At 42.2% G+C, this 15,167-nt stretch overlaps 3 protein-coding genes across 5 annotated transcripts; 2 read left to right on the top strand and 1 right to left on the bottom strand.

Annotated features, from left to right (window-relative positions):
* The first annotated feature begins 727 nt into the window (after window positions 1-727).
* On the top strand, window positions 728-5,234 carry LOC107217317 (sodium-dependent nutrient amino acid transporter 1). Its single transcript, XM_015654813.2, has 8 exons — window positions 728-1,613; window positions 2,151-2,397; window positions 2,527-2,752; window positions 2,828-3,202; window positions 3,267-3,633; window positions 3,746-4,022; window positions 4,100-4,194; window positions 4,273-5,234. Exons 1-8 carry the CDS (start codon window positions 1,578-1,580, stop codon window positions 4,405-4,407), a joined length of 1,758 nt encoding a protein of 585 aa, XP_015510299.2. The 5' UTR covers window positions 728-1,577; the 3' UTR covers window positions 4,408-5,234.
* A 170-nt stretch (window positions 5,235-5,404) lies between these two features.
* Window positions 5,405-9,906, top strand: LOC107217295 (sodium-dependent nutrient amino acid transporter 1). Of its 2 annotated transcripts, none has more exons than XM_015654782.2 (9): window positions 5,405-5,723; window positions 6,423-6,726; window positions 7,281-7,497; window positions 7,567-7,941; window positions 8,234-8,600; window positions 8,662-8,761; window positions 9,075-9,251; window positions 9,334-9,428; window positions 9,504-9,906. In XM_015654782.2, exons 1-9 carry the CDS (start codon window positions 5,685-5,687, stop codon window positions 9,648-9,650), a joined length of 1,821 nt encoding a protein of 606 aa, XP_015510268.1. In that variant the 5' UTR covers window positions 5,405-5,684; the 3' UTR covers window positions 9,651-9,906. The 2 variants fall into 2 exon arrangements, with proteins under 2 accessions (XP_015510268.1, XP_015510267.1); XM_015654781.2 differs by lacking the exon at window positions 5,405-5,723 and adding an exon at window positions 6,002-6,271.
* LOC107217294 (sodium-dependent nutrient amino acid transporter 1) lies at window positions 9,825-14,746 on the bottom strand. Of its 2 annotated transcripts, none has more exons than XM_015654780.2 (9): window positions 14,602-14,746; window positions 12,904-13,264; window positions 12,338-12,608; window positions 11,890-12,264; window positions 11,629-11,818; window positions 11,114-11,290; window positions 10,940-11,039; window positions 10,589-10,860; window positions 9,825-10,217 (listed from the first exon to the last, which is right to left on the bottom strand). In XM_015654780.2, the coding sequence occupies exons 2-9, from the start codon at window positions 13,253-13,255 to the stop codon at window positions 10,038-10,040; spliced, it is 1,917 nt and encodes a 638-aa protein (XP_015510266.1). In that variant the 5' UTR covers window positions 13,256-13,264; window positions 14,602-14,746; the 3' UTR covers window positions 9,825-10,037. The 2 variants fall into 2 exon arrangements, with proteins under 2 accessions (XP_015510266.1, XP_046597689.1); XM_046741733.1 differs by lacking the exon at window positions 14,602-14,746 and adding an exon at window positions 13,914-14,067.
* Between the last annotated feature and the right edge of the window lie 421 nt (window positions 14,747-15,167).

Here is a 15,167-nt window from a genome sequence, read left to right as displayed (position 1 = left end):
ATACAGTGCGATGCTGAAACGACTGTCAAAAGAATAGACCGATATTAACAGAATTGCAATTTCACCCTTGAAGTTTTTTTTTCTCTTCTGTTTTTTTTTTTTTTTGTTCGGTTTTAGAAAACAGATATTTCTTTATTCGTGCTGTTCATTTACCTATCAACTATTTCCCGACTATGGTTTACAATGGGGTCGATATTTTTGACAGCATTGAGAAGGGGGCTCTATCATCCCGGTATCAATTCCGTCCAGGTGTTCGTAACTTTATTGTTTATCGTTCGGTAGTTGAACTACCAATACGAAGAATTGCTCTATCAGACGCGGCAGAATGTATATTTTCGAGTGTGTAGGTGCTCAGTGTAGGTGTGTCTGCGAAGGGAGGGGGGTTAATTTGTACTAGCATAAAATATTGCCGTTAAGATTTTCAGTCTTTTTTATACAAAATATACTTATTTTTCTTTGTCATACTTAAAGTTGCCTTTCGGTAATTGTTAAGCTTGATGAATTCGTTTATCAGAAGGTTATTAAGATCTAATACTTCAGCTACATCTTGGTGAATATGCATTATAGCTACATCGTCCAATAAGTGATCATGCAGAACCATTGATATTCTAGTAATTTAAACAAATAGAATATTGTGTAATAAGGCGGCAACCTCGGTCTTTTCGAGAGATCAAGTTTGCAATATCAGTCGTAGGTGAGGTGAAGATGAATATTGCGAATACGCGAGGCAAAAAGACGGTTGCCTCGTTGTTGCACACGATTCTTTATATATGAAGAATACGTTGAGAGTTTTTTCACGAAATTGAGGTTAGGGTCGCGTAATGTCAGATATGTTCACGACCGCGCATGCGCGCAGTACAGAAAAAACTACTTTCAACTCCTAGGGCTTGAAAGTGATCTTTGCAGTACTCCGCACATGCGCGTTCGCAGACTCACTTGATCGTCATAAAAACGAGCATCTGGTGTACGTAAAAAACGTATGGAAAATCGCGTAAAACGTGCTCGCGTTATATAAATTTAATATTTCGAAACTGCAAATATCTAAGATTTGCATATCTACATGTACTAAATTTCGAGGTGCGGAGTGCTCCACAACTATACCCTAGTAATTTTGCCGCGCCTGTCAGCCCTAGTACACGAAGGATGATTAATAGTGCGTCCACGATTCCTTCGTGGCGAAATCTTCGCATTGCGTTGCTCTATCTTATCCAGAACGTCTTCTGCAGATGCGTAATATGTGCCGGATAAGAGATAACTGTTACAATTGCTCAAGGACGCACCTTGTCGAACTGTTCAAGAGTAGGTATGTGACGCAGACAAACAGCGAGACGTCAATCCCTCGTTCAGTCAGTAAACCAAAAAAATATCACTGTGACTCGAGTTTACCCGCGGCGTGCTCGCAGTGCGGTTTTGCCGGCTGTGAGTGAACATTGCTGCGCGTTAACTGGGAACAACGAAAGGTATCACAACCCTGGTGAACCGTTTATGAAGGAACGGAAACGAACTTCTTAACCCGGTTGAAAAATTTCTGCAGGTGTCGATTGTTCGTTTTAAGGGTTTATTAATCTCTATATGGTATGGAAAAGATGGTCGTTTCAGAGAACAAGCCGCAGGTAACGTTTTTTAATTGATGCAAAGCTTAATTACTTATAATTAGAACAAAGTAGGGTAATTCTATAACCGTTAATTTTAATTGGAATTAAATTTATACAAAGAATAACTTCAATAATTTTATAATTTTTGAAGACCACTATTACTTGGTAAACTTTGATTCTTTCACTGTATACGTTATAAATGTATATTTGCATATTTTCTGCTGAATACGTTTTGCAGTATTTCATACTTAAATATATCTAATCTGTTTTGCAATCTTTCTTCATTCTTTGAGTATTCGTAAGAATTCACTTTTTCAACGTGTATTGCGACAAAGATTTTTCTTTACTATGCTATATCGTAATTTTGTTGGAAACTTGGTGAAAAGCTCTTGAAGCGGGTATTCTAGTCCAGACAAGGATTTCTTACTCAGTTTTTAGGAATTATTCAAGCTGGAACTACTAAACATTTTAGTATCGATCTTGTCCCTAGTTATTTATTAGCATTCGAAAATTCTTTGTAAATTCATATTCGTAAAAATAGTGAAAACTTTTCAGGCAATCAGAGCAGAATGGGGAGGGGGCTTGGAGTTCCTGATGTCCTGCATTGCAACTTCCGTAGGGTTGGGTAACATCTGGAGATTTCCTTATACAGCGTACCAAAATGGCGGCGGAGCTTTCCTCATTCCATACATAATCGTCCTACTAATAGTCGGCAAGCCATTCTATTATTTGGAGGCAATCCTGGGCCAATTTACGAGCAAGTCGTGCATTAAAGTATGGTCGCTTTCCCCGGCTATGAAAGGTGGGAAGGTGTTCTTTAGTTAATTCTTGACTCCCGATTTACCAATAAAACTGTACTTGCAAACCTAGGCAAAGGACCTTGCTAATGGCAACTAGAAATATTGATGCTTGGTTAATTTTCTGCTCTCAGGGATCGGATATGGCCAGCTGATAGCTGCGCTATGCGTTGTTTCGTACTACACAGTGTTGATGGCTATAACCCTGTTCTATTTGGTGGTCAGTTTCCAGTCGGAACTCCCTTGGGCAACGTGTCGTGAGGAATGGGGATCGACTTGTTTCGACTCTGGAGGCTCCGTGAACATTACTGCAGTTACCGGAAACGGGTCGCTACAGAGTTCAGCTGAGTTATATTTCCTGTAGGAAATCGACAAACACGCATCGGCTGTAAACCAAACCGAGACAAAAAAACCAACCGTCGATCTTTATTTCAGAAAGGTTGTTCTCAACGAGGTTGACTCCATTGACGAAGGCATTGGAACACCATCTTGGCAGCTCAGCCTCTGTTTGCTTGTCAGTTGGATCGCTGTTTACATGGTTCTCTTTCGCGGGGTCAAGAGTTCAGGAAAGGCTGCCTACTTCCTCGCACTTTTCCCCTACGTTGTCATGATCGCACTTCTGATCAGGGCGGTGACCCTTTCCGGTTCCGGGATCGGAATCATGTTCTTCATTACTCCAGACTGGACTAAGCTTTGGTCACCAACAGTCTGGTACGCTGCCATAACGCAGTGTTTCTTCTCTCTCAGTGTCTGCTTTGGGGCTATCGTGATGTATTCTTCCTACAACAACTTCAACCACAAGCTTTACAGGTAAGTGATCAAGCCCGTCAACAGCACCAACGTCCAGTTATGTACAACCCATAGCTGCTTGTAGGGATGTAATGATCGTCACGACCTTGGACACGTTCACCAGCCTCATTGCCGGCTGCACGATATTCGGAATCCTTGGTAACCTGGCCTACGAAATGGGGACGGATGACGTGAGCACCGTAGTTCGGGGCGGAACTGGCCTGGCTTTTATTTCGTACCCGGAAGCCTTGGCCAGGTTCACGTTCGTTCCCCAGCTCTTTTCGGTCCTCTTCTTCGTCATGATGTTGGTCCTTGGAGTGGGCAGTGCCATGGCGCTCTGTGGTGCGGCGTTCAGTGTGGTTTGCGATCGGTTTCCTCACGTCAACCAGTGGAAAATCATGCTCATCATATCCGTCGTCGGTTATTGTATCGGCCTTGTTTACGTCACGCCGGTAAGATTGATAGCCAATGCGGGTATCGGCGATCAGCGAAGACCCATTAACGGATTTCACGATTAATCACAATAGGAATTTCGCTGATAGCATCTCTCCCTCTATCTTACAGGGCGGACAGTGGATATTGACCCTTGTGGATTACTACGGCGGGACATTCGTCGCCATAATTGTTGGGACCGTAGAAATTCTGACAGTCTTTTGGATTTACGGTCTCCGGAAGTTCATTGATGATGTGGAATTCATGACAGGCGTGAGGCCCGGGATTTATTGGAGAGTTTGTTGGATGATCGTCACTCCCCTTTTGATGATCGTGATTCTGGTATACACGGTAGCAATATACGAGCCGCCGACATACAATGACACTATGTTCCCAACTTCTGCTTACGGTTTGTGACATATTGCGCCTCGCCATCTTTGCCAGTTTCAATCACAATTTTAACCGATTTCATGAATGCGTCTCTAGCCGCTGGTTGGGCGATCCTGGGCTTTGCGGTGTTGCAGATCTTTGGATGGATCGTTTATCAGCTGTATACAAAGAAAAGCTCTTCGGTTGCAGAGGTCAGTGAAAAGGGCATGCGTGAATTGTGTGTAAAAATTTTCAATGCTTTTCTATAGCGAATGTTTTCCCTTTGCCAGACATTCAGGAATGCTTTTCAACCTACCTCCAAGTGGGGTCCGAACGACCCCAAGCATCGCCTCGAGTGGGAGTCCTTCAAAGACATGAAAGCGAAATCTTCTTCGAACGGACTTTATGATCTCTTCTTCAAGTAGCTTTCATCAAATTACACCTAGATCGAATCTATGTATATGCATGCCAATCATCTAAATCCACCATAATTGCAGTATCGTTTCGACCACCTTACAATTTTTCACTCAAACCTTTTAAGATCGAATATATTCAGCTCACAGTGAGCTTCATGGCATGTCACGCGGTTAAGCAAAAAACAAACAGAATAGAATAAGATAACACCTGCAAAAGAATAAAAAAATACGCGTCTACTTCCAGTGCAATTACTTTGTATAATGTAAACAATGAACTAACTCCAGATATACATTTTTAGAAGCCTGGAAGTAGGGAGTCAATGCTTATAGCCTAGGCAGGTGTAAACTTTATTGACAGCATTTGGTCGTTTTGGCTTGGTGCGAACGGTTACACGGCAGCTTTGTACAAAGGCCGGTCGTTGGCACGTTTCGCGTAGCTCTACGATGTTTGCAAGAGTTACAGATAAACTAAGCGGCGCGTAAACTGCACGCTTTAAACTTGTGCAAGCGGTGTGCCAACTCGTCCCACTTCAAGCTATGTGTTCTTGCAATTTAGTAGGCTTGAGATTTACTTTCATTGTCAAACTTTGTGAGGATCAGTTGTTGCGTACCGTGTTATTCATAATCAGTTGCAAGACGTTTATGGCGTCTGAAGTGACTTGTGGACGATGGAAAATATCGCAATAACGCTTATCTCTAACACAATTTTACTGCGTGAATTATTGGTCATCGGATAAAGATAGTGCTTCCCAAAACACAATTCCTCGGCGATAGCCTCAAATGGGTGATTATAGGATTTGCAATGTTTATTGGATAAATAAATTTTTTTTTTACTATTTCGCGTCACGCTTATTTCCACGCCTATTCCACCGACAGTGTTATAAACGTCGCAAAATATTATCTGTATAATAACTTATCGTCGGTTAATATTTAGCCCAAGGCTTTTTCAAAATGCGGACAGCGTATAGGAATTAAAACTCTGCAAACCCTTGCAGATTCTCAAAGTGCAAGATTACGCACAGAACCAAGATAAAATCGCAAACGTATTTATATGCGAAAGTTCAAAATTGGCAACCAATTATTTTTTTTATCCGTTTTCCGAAACTATTGTCCGGATTTAACGAACGTCCGAAATTGACATCGTGCAGTCTCGCAGGAATTCGGTTCAATTCGTGGTAAATAACAATAATAACAAGCACCGCTCAACTCGTGGATAAGTACATTAAAACTTTGAGTAGTTGTTCTCATGTGATCGACTCGGAAGGACGGAGATGTTCGTAGGGTAGATGTTGAACCATATCCACCGTATCATGGACAATGACAAGGTGCGTATGCACGACTGCGAAATCCGACGTGAGCTATATCGTTCGTTTTTTATTTTGTCGCATGTTAATATAATATGTATCAAGTCAATGTACAAATCTTGGAGACGCCTATTCAATCATCCGAAGAATTATACGTGACCGAAGTTTGTTTTGATACAAGCTCACGTGGCCCATGGGGACTATTTGACCTCACATAGATTTTGTTGACACTTGAGAAGATGAGACAATGAGGGATGACTCTGGATTAAAGTAGCTCAATTTTACAACACGGTTCGATCGCTGCCAGACAAGGAGTGATCACCGCGTTCAATAGTTATTGATGAGCTGTTTGAGCACTTACATTTAATCGTATGGCAGTAATACTTGTCAGACCTTGGGGAAATATTTTTATATTGAGGCATCGGTTCGTTGCGTCACGTTAACAGACAATCTACTCGTTCTTGTTGAACGTATTAAAGTATTAATCTGTTTAGTGAATTTGTGAAGGAGCCTCCACAAGCCTTATAATGCAATCTGCAATCTCGATAAGGTTCAATGATCCTTCCAAGGTGAACAGTACGGAATATAATTTGCAGTGATGTCATATGGTTTCAACGCCTGAAGAACCATTTATTCATCATCGAGACTTGTATATCAAATACTATTGTGTTATTTGGAATATGCTGAATTCATGCTCATTCTTCCGATGAACAAATGCAGGATAAAAACACTGATTCCGGAGCTGCCAACGAGGACTTGGAAATGGCGAACAATGGGAACTCCAGGGCCAAGTGGGGCAGCGGAATGGAATTCTTAATGTCATGCGTGGCTTTTTCCGTTGGTTTCGGAAACGTGTGGCGGTTTCCGTACACCGCGTACGAAAACGGTGGTGGAGCCTTTCTCATCCCGTATCTCGTTGTGCTCTTCATTATCGGAAAACCGTTTTACTACATGGAGATGATCCTTGGCCAATTCAGTAGCAGATCCTGCGTTGAAATTTGGTCGGTATCACCAGCGTTCAAAGGTACCTTACGAATTGCGACTGTCTCCGAACTTTGAGACACTCCAATTTTTCAGGATAGTGTGTTAAAGAATAATATTCTCAGCATCGTGATTATACCCACGCAACACGTAATGGCCAAGTACAACTTTCAAGATTTGCACAAATAGCTTTTACATAACGCGAGTACGTTTGACGCGTTTTTCCCTGAGTGTTTCTGTGCACTACGTACCTGTTTCTATGACGGTCGAATGAGTACGAATGCGCATGCACGGAGTACTGAAAAGACTACATTCAAGTCCTAGGAGTTAAAAGTAGTCTTTTTCGCACTGTGCGCGTGCGCTGTCGCGAACAAATCTGACATTATGCGAACCTAACCTCAATTTCGTGCTACGTGCAAAAACCCGTAACATACTCTTGTTGTGTAAAGAATCGTGTGCAACTAGGAGGCAACGGTCTTTTCGCCTCGCGAATTTGCAATATTCGTTTTCGGCTCACTCACGACTCATATTGCAAACTTACGTTTCGCTTGAAAAAACCGAGTTTGCCTCCTTGTTACACAATATACTATCCTCCAGGTATCGGTTTCGGTGTCACGGTTGCAGTCTTTTCCATAACCACATATTACTGCGCGCTAATGGCTCTGACGTTATTTTACCTGCTGTCAAGCTTTCAATCGGTTTTGCCGTGGGCTACGTGCCGTGAAGAATGGGGCGACACTTGTTATAGTTCATCCGGAGTCAGCAACGCAACTTCAAACAGTCCGCAATCAAGCTCTGCAGAGCTCTTCTTCCTGTAAGCATTGCACCAACCTGCACTCTATCGAACAAACAAAACCACTGACAACATGACTTGAATTTTCAGAAACGTTGTGCTGAACGAGACCGACGACATCAGCAACGGAATTGGTACTCCGTCCTGGAGACTTGTTCTTTGCTTAGCCGGAAGTTGGCTTGCTGTTATCCTTGTTCTTTCACGCGGTATGAAAAGCGCGGGAAAGGCGTCTTACTTCCTGGCCTTGTTCCCCTACACAATGATGATCGTACTCTTGGTTAGAGCCGTAACTCTGCCGGGGGCGATCAACGGCATCGTCTTCTTGTACAAACCGATTTGGACGAAAATTTTCGAACCTCAAGTATGGTACGCAGCTGTTACCCAGGCTTTCTTTTCACTCGGCGTATGTTTTGGGGCAGTCACCATGTACGCATCGTACAACGACTTCCGCCACAACGTTAAAAGGTTTGTTTTACAAATTTACGATCCAGAAATATTATGGGGTATTTTAGAGCTGGATGTTTTAGGATTAAAAAAACTCTTTATTATAACCTGTCTGTATCACGACATGGCTGTATGCAGAGAGCGTTTGTCTCTGTCGGAGTACATATCAGGTTAGCCAACTTAGCTCTAGGCATATATGTAGGGATCTAACTAGGAATTAGAAAGATATAAAGATACTACAAGAAACTTTCTGTAAAAAACCACGAAATTGCATTAACTCTATTAAGTTACTCTTGATTTTTCAACATTCCAGAGACTGCACCATTGTGACGACCCTGGACCTATTCACAAGTCTTCTCGCCGGCACTACGATATTTGGCATCCTCGGAAATTTGGCCTATGAATTGGGTAGTGACGATATAAGCACTGTAGTACGGAGCGGAACTGGACTGGCCTTCATATCATATCCCGACGCATTGGCCAAGTTCACCGTCGTTCCCCAACTTTTTGCAGTCCTCTTCTTCCTGATGCTATTCGTCCTGGGTGTTGGAACAGCCGTAGCTGTTTCCAATGTGTTGATCAGTGTCATCATGGACCAGTTTCCAAGTTCTGTGCATTGGATGGTGGCACTGGGAGTCGGCATCGTCGGGTTTCTGTTCGGGACGATCTACTGCACTCCGGTGAGTGATGCATAATTTCTTTCATCGCCACTCGATACAGTATATCTTTCTTTTTTCGAAGGGAGGTCAATACATACTGAATTTGATCGACTACTTTGGCGGAACTTTTATCCTGGTTTGTCTCGCGTGCTTCGAAGTGGTCGGCATTTCTTGGGTCTACGGTAACGTTCATATTTGATAGCGTCAAAAATTTACGAGCCAGTGTAAGGTTTATCTACTTTTTACGGAACAACAGGAATTCCAATACACTGGTCAACATATTTTTTGTTTGTTATTTGTTTTTATTTGATTCTTATTGAATAAAGACCGAAGTTATCTTTTATTCGATAAAGATAAGTAATACTGTCAGTTCATCAAGAACAGGCATGACAAATCTGTCCATTAACCGATTCTCGATAGAGCATCACTGCTTTAAAACACCGGTCAAAACAATTGAGAAAAATGATGACAGTAGATATTATCTGCCCGATTCAGGAGTTGATAATTTTCTCGATGATATTGAATTCATGACTGGGAAACGTCCGTCTTTCTACTGGCGATTCTGCTGGGGCCTGTTGACGCCTCTCATGCTCTTTACCATCCTCATTTATTTCCTCATCAATATAACCCCGTTGGTGTACAATGACGTGGAATATCCTACATCAGCCTACGGTGAACGATAAAATTGATTGAAATACCAGAGTTGTACACGGCAATGTCTACGTACAAAATGATCTAACAATATTTATTACAGCTGCTGGATGGGCGTTACTTTTTTTTGGAATCGTGCAATTTCCAGCATGGGCTATGATCACCGGATTGCAGAACAGAGATAAGCCATGGTCCGACGTATGTATCAAATTTATCATACATGATTTTTTAAATTATATACTTGTGTATAAGAGTTTCACTTTTGACTTTTAGATATTTAAACCAACAGACGAATGGGGACCGAAAGATCCAGAAACCAAAAGGAAATGGGAAGAATTCAAGGAGATAAAACGATTAAACCGAGAACGGAAGCTGAATACAGTGGGGGAAAAGTTCTGGGCGGTATTAGTTGGCAGATGATAAACGCACAGTACTTGTCAATCGATATATTTTTCTATTTCAAACAATTTGTATAGTGTGCTGCAGGATTATTCAAATGCTTATTTATTATAATAACCAGTTACAGTTCTCAACAAAATATATGCGTTGCGTTTAATGAAACAAGGTCATCAAGATGACTAGAGAGAATACATTTGGATTAAAAATTAATTCGGTGATGCTGCTAATTGATCAATTCAAATTATGATGAGTGACTTTCATGCGGTTGATGTACCTACCACTTTATAAAAAATCCTAGAATAGCTGGCTGTGAATAGTATTGAGAGCGGGCTTGTAGCCGTATGCAACTTCGAAACGTAAGATATGCACCATAGTGCCCTCTCGTGATTCTTCGAATATGACGCATGGCTAAGTTTTGGATTTAGTCTCTTCAATGTTGAACAGTACGTGGAGTTTTTGGACAAACCACGATTGCGTCCTGCTCTCTCCTTGCCTGGCTTTTTCATCCTTGAAAATCAGCCATTCTTGACGATGATGCGTTAGTCGAGGGCCCCACTTAGCTGCCGGTCGAAATGCCGATTGCACCATCTAGCAAAAATTTCAGAGGGCAAAGATGCATATTCTATATCATTATTTTAGCCTGCAGTTAGTTACTGGGGGGTGATTGAGGTTGCTGATTACGAATCTGACGTCAGATTTTTATAATTTCTAAGTCCAAGGTGGCGGATTCAACATGACGGATATAAAATCGCAAAAACTATCAGAATTCGATGATTCTGCGCGAAACTTGTTACTCGGTGGTTCTTAGGGTTATACGAAGTAACAAAGATCATTTGAAGTTGTAAACAAACTGTGATAAGGCTAGGACATGGAAATTTTCGAGGTGAGACGCTAAGCATCCCACTGTGACTGAAAGCATCAAGAACCCCAGTTTCAGTATTCAACCGCACAACACTCACCGCTTTGAAGGACAAATTTTTATACTTCATGAGCGCTATCGCCATCCAAATGGGTATTTGTAAAACTCCAATAGCAGTCAGTGTCCATCCAGCAGCATGGGCACTCGGTGGAAATGCCACATCACCGTATGTCAACGGGGTCATCTCTATGGTGGTGTAAATGAAGACACCGATCAGAGCTAATGGCACTATAAGAAACCAGCAGAGGCGCCAGTACATTCCGACTTTTCTATCCAGCATGAATTCTATGTCTTCCAAGAAGTTTTCCAAGCCTGCAGCGGTTAATCATTGACAAGGAACGAGTTTCTCTGAATTAATTTGTGGTCCAACTTTGAGATGTGGATGACTCACCGTAAACCCAAATGATGCCTATAATTTCGAAGGTGGCTAAGATGAAGACAATGAAGGAAGCCCCGTAGTAATCTACAAGAGTCAAGATGAACTGGCCACCCTGAAACAGAATTCTATAATCAAATCACAACCTCGACTGAGGTGACGTCATTTGATTCTTCAGCTAAGACTTACGGGAGTGACGTAAACTGTTCCAAAAGCAAAACCAGTTGCAGCAGTGCCAATCATAACTTGCCAGCGCTTAAGGTTCGGGAACTGGTCGCATAGCCCGGTTATAATACCAGAACTCATCCCTACGCCGCTGCCAATGCCCAGAACGAACATCATCGTGAAGAACAAAACCGAAAAAAGCTGTGTAAGTGATGAAAAGAAAGAAAAGTATCAATAACGCGATGTCTATTGGTGGAATTGTCACCTTGCAATGCGTCATCTCGTAAAAAAAAAATCAAACTTATGCAACCAGGCTGACAGCTGACCGTTGGCCTTGTTTTTTCGCGTGTGGATGGTAGAACAGGTATATTGATGATTACGTTTCATTAATTTATGTGACATGAGTAATTTTAAACCCCAAAAATGACGATTTGCCACCATTAAAATTAAAAACTTTGTTTATGCGGTGATAAAATAGCGCGGTCAACCAGGCTCATGAGGACATTTTCCAATAGCGGAATCGGACAGTTTTTCCATACCTGAGGTACAGTATTGAACTTTGCAATTGCGTCCGGATAAGAAACAAAGGCCAGACCAGTTCCTCCGCGAACCACAGTGCTGATGTCGTCACTTCCAGTCTCATAGGCTAGGTTTCCCAATATTCCGAAAATGGTGCAGCCGGCCATCATGCTTGTGAAGGTGTCGAGGGTCGTGACAATCATCGCGTCTCTGTAATCGGCATTGAAAATGCACATGAGAAGTCTCACAACTATCAAACACCATATCGGAGTGCTGCTCACCGGTAAATGTTGTGTCTGAATTCGTTATGGGAGGAGTACATAATGATCGAGCCGAAGCAGACCGATAGCGAAAAGAAGCACTGAGTAATGGCCGCGTACCAAACTTGTGGGTCGAGAATCTTTTCCCAGTCTGGAGTGATGAAGAAGAGGATCCCGTTCCCCGCGCCGTCCAAGGTCGAGGCTCTGATTAGGAGCGCTATCATAATGACATACGGAAATATCGCGAGGAAGTAGGAAGCTTTTCCGGTGCTTTTTACCCCGCGTGAAAGTACCGCACAGATGCAAGCCCAGCTTCCAAGAAGACAGAGGGTCAGCCGCCAGTCCGGTAGCCCGATTCCGTTGTCTATGTTGTCGTACTCCTTCAGGACTTCCTTCCTGCAAGCGAAATCATCAGACGAATTGCAGACAGCTGAGTTTATGCAGACAAAGGATGAAGGGACTGTCTCACAGGAAATACAACTCTGCGGAGCTCTGCTGGTCCACAGAACGCAACGTTGTTCCAAACGACGATGAGTTGGCTGTGGAGTTCGTCTCACTTCGCAAAATTCTATTCAGACCTATTCCGGAGTCAACGCAGTTTTCGCCCCATTCTTCTCGGCATCGTGCCCAAGGCAATTCTGAGGCGAATGAGGCAAACAAGTAGAACAAGTTCAGGGCCATCAGCGAGCAGTAATAAGACGCGAGGATTGCGAGCGAACACATTTGGGCCCATCCCACACCTGGAAGTGTCGAATCGGAACGGTTAGGCTCGATCAACGGTACGTCACCGTAAACCAGACTCATCTTCTGTTGCACAAAATTGGTGTTCATTTTTGAAGTCCTTCGTGTTCGTTTGTTCTTAACATGCATGTTATTAACGGACAATGGCTTTGGCAGTCACTTGGTCATCCGGAAAGATATGGTAGAACTTCACACGAGAAATGTTTTGAAAAGTCGTTTGATCATAATTTTGAATTTTTATTGATAAATTGACGCACTCAGATATACGTAGAATACTGTAATACTTATACATACCTTTGAAACCCGGTGAAATTCTCCAGACTTTGATATGAGAACTGCTGCAAAATTGACCGATAATCATCTCCAGATAATAAAACGGTTTACCAATCAGGAATAAAACAATTATGTACGGAATTAGAAATGCACCACCTCCGTTTTCGTAAGCAGTAAATGGAAACCGCCATACGTTGCCAAATCCGATGGATAACGCGATGCAAGACATGAGGAACTCGATACTGTTTCCCCAGGTAGCTCTCTCGGTTTCCACTGACTGCGGTGATTTGGCCTCTTCTTTTCTATCCACAATTGTCTTTCCACCATCATTGACCGAGCCATTTTCGTAACCCAGATTGTCACTACCGTTCATCTCGTTTTTCTAAATGTGAACAGATATGATCAGCCGGGCAATCAGAGGTTGACTGAACACTCGCACAGACTGCGGGCCTTGTGAATTTAATTCCAGTATGTAATTTATATGCAAGTTGCTCCGAGCATATAGAAATTTAGAAAGGAAATTATGACTTTCCAGTAAAATCATTGACACTAATTCTGCTAATACTATGCCTCAGACCCGCTGAATGGACTCTTCAATTTCCCGACAAAAATCTACCCGTGATCGGCAGTATTTTTTTCAACCAAGTTTTCTGTTCCATCATTTTTAATTTGTTCCCAAAACAAGTAGCAAAAGCAAAAAATTAATCCAGGTTACCGTTGCCTAAACATCTGATAAGTTATCCGACTTTTTTTGCTGCCGCTTCATTCGTCGTATCGACGATATTTTTGTCTGATCAGATGTGAAGCTCATCTACACTGATCCAGTTTGACTGCCTAGTAGAGCGGTTATTTTCAGGGTTGATCGCGCAGCATCGAGAAATTCATAATATTGGGGATATACCGTAATGTGTGGCTTTCACTCAAGGTATTTTTGTGAAACGTGATAAGAAATTTATGATGTTGAATTAAGAGATAAAAAATTTTGACACGAGTAACTTTGCTGGGTATATGTGATAATGTGGGGTTATCACCTGTCTGCACGACTTAATCTGTGGACGCTTTACGCTACGCAGCACCCGTTATCACCCCGATCAATCACTTAATTTTCATTGGAATTCATTTAGCGTTTCATCGTCTGTGCACTGATATACCCTACTCGAGGTATTAATATATTACGTACAGCACTAATGATACATAACGTAGAACGCAGGAACTTGAAAACGAAAGAATCTCTAATACTTGTGCTAAAATGATTTACGGCAATTTTTATTATCTCAGGTACCTACGGCAGTGCCTCATATCGCTTTGTTCTATTACAGATAAGATTAATTTCGACTTTTCGAGATATTCTCCACCAAGTTACCCTTGAAATAGATAATGTCTGGCCTTGACTGTTATTTTTTCATTCAGTACACAGATGTCGTATTTATTCAGTAATATCACTCAATTCTCACGGCTCTTCGTAAGCCTTGTCCATAAGCGAGTGTAAACTCCTAAAGAAATTATACTCCCAAGCGAGATGGTAATAAACCGAAAAAATTTACTTTTCACAGGATTTATCCTAAGCTATTGTGCCACTTGCAAGATTAGTTGATGTTATGTTCACTTCGAAACTTGTCGCTGTTAGCCATAATAGAACAGAGGCACGAAATTGGATACTTGGTACCACTGAAAATGATTTGGTCAACGAACACTTCCGGAAATATCTTCATTCCCTACCCTGTAAGCGGCCTTCCTCCTTCCGCGTCCTTTAACGCGTCCTGTGACGCGTCCTTGGTTCTTCAAAACTGGCTATTCCATGTGCACCACTTTCTATTTCGCGGAGCTGCACGGTAAGATCCAATGCGACTGCAGTACAGCTCGGCAAGTAATAAGCTTCGGTCGTACGAGTACTTTGCATGAAGGATCGAGGCCCATCTTATCTGATTAATCGTTTTCTGTCATACTGCATTTACGACAGAGCTACGTTACAATGATAACGAGCGCTTCTCCTGTCACACTTCAACCTTGATTTATCTTTCCATTGCTGGAGCTGTAATGTGAGACGCATTCCGTGAATGACCAGGTAATATTTCTGTGTTATAATCAGTAAGTATTTTTCCAATGGCCGTCAGGATTCGAGCCCATCAACATCAATTGTTACTCAATGTTGACACGGAGGTGATTGTCAGTTGTCTCAGTAGCGAGGCAATCCGTGATCGTCTCCAGAGAGATAACCATACTTTCGTCGTGATCACCATCCTCGCCTTTATTCTGTTCCGTTCAACTTGCACACCGAAAGAAGC

Source organism: Neodiprion lecontei, chromosome 5 (assembly GCF_021901455.1).
Source record: "Neodiprion lecontei isolate iyNeoLeco1 chromosome 5, iyNeoLeco1.1, whole genome shotgun sequence".
Classification (NCBI taxonomy): Eukaryota; Metazoa; Arthropoda; class Insecta; order Hymenoptera; family Diprionidae; genus Neodiprion; species Neodiprion lecontei.
Note: the sequence above shows the minus strand (reverse complement) of the source record. Positions and strands in the feature narration are given on the sequence as shown.

What these genes read in the sequence shown, in the direction of transcription:
- LOC107217294 (XM_015654780.2), bottom strand. Translation starts at nt 13,255, where the DNA reads ATGAACGGTAGTGACAATCTGGGTTACGAAAATGGCTCGGTCAATGAT. An exon ending in TCCGCAGAGTTGTATTTCCT is followed by an intron (nt 12,265 to 12,337) that starts GTGAGACAGTCC and finishes TTTCGCTTGCAG; the next exon opens with GAAGGAAGTCCTGAAGGAGT. An exon ending in AGGCATCATTTGGGTTTACG is followed by an intron (nt 10,861 to 10,939) that starts GTGAGTCATCCA and finishes TAACCGCTGCAG; the next exon opens with GCTTGGAAAACTTCTTGGAA.
- LOC107217317 (XM_015654813.2), top strand. Translation starts at nt 1,578, where the DNA reads ATGGAAAAGATGGTCGTTTCAGAGAACAAGCCGCAG. An exon ending in TTTCAGAGAACAAGCCGCAG is followed by an intron (nt 1,614 to 2,150) that starts GTAACGTTTTTT and finishes AAAACTTTTCAG; the next exon opens with GCAATCAGAGCAGAATGGGG. An exon ending in GCCTTGTTTACGTCACGCCG is followed by an intron (nt 3,634 to 3,745) that starts GTAAGATTGATA and finishes TCTATCTTACAG; the next exon opens with GGCGGACAGTGGATATTGAC.
- LOC107217295 (XM_015654781.2), top strand. Translation starts at nt 6,230, where the DNA reads ATGCAATCTGCAATCTCGATAAGGTTCAATGATCCTTCCAAG. An exon ending in TTCCGCCACAACGTTAAAAG is followed by an intron (nt 7,942 to 8,233) that starts GTTTGTTTTACA and finishes TCAACATTCCAG; the next exon opens with AGACTGCACCATTGTGACGA. An exon ending in CGGCATTTCTTGGGTCTACG is followed by an intron (nt 8,762 to 9,074) that starts GTAACGTTCATA and finishes TGCCCGATTCAG; the next exon opens with GAGTTGATAATTTTCTCGAT.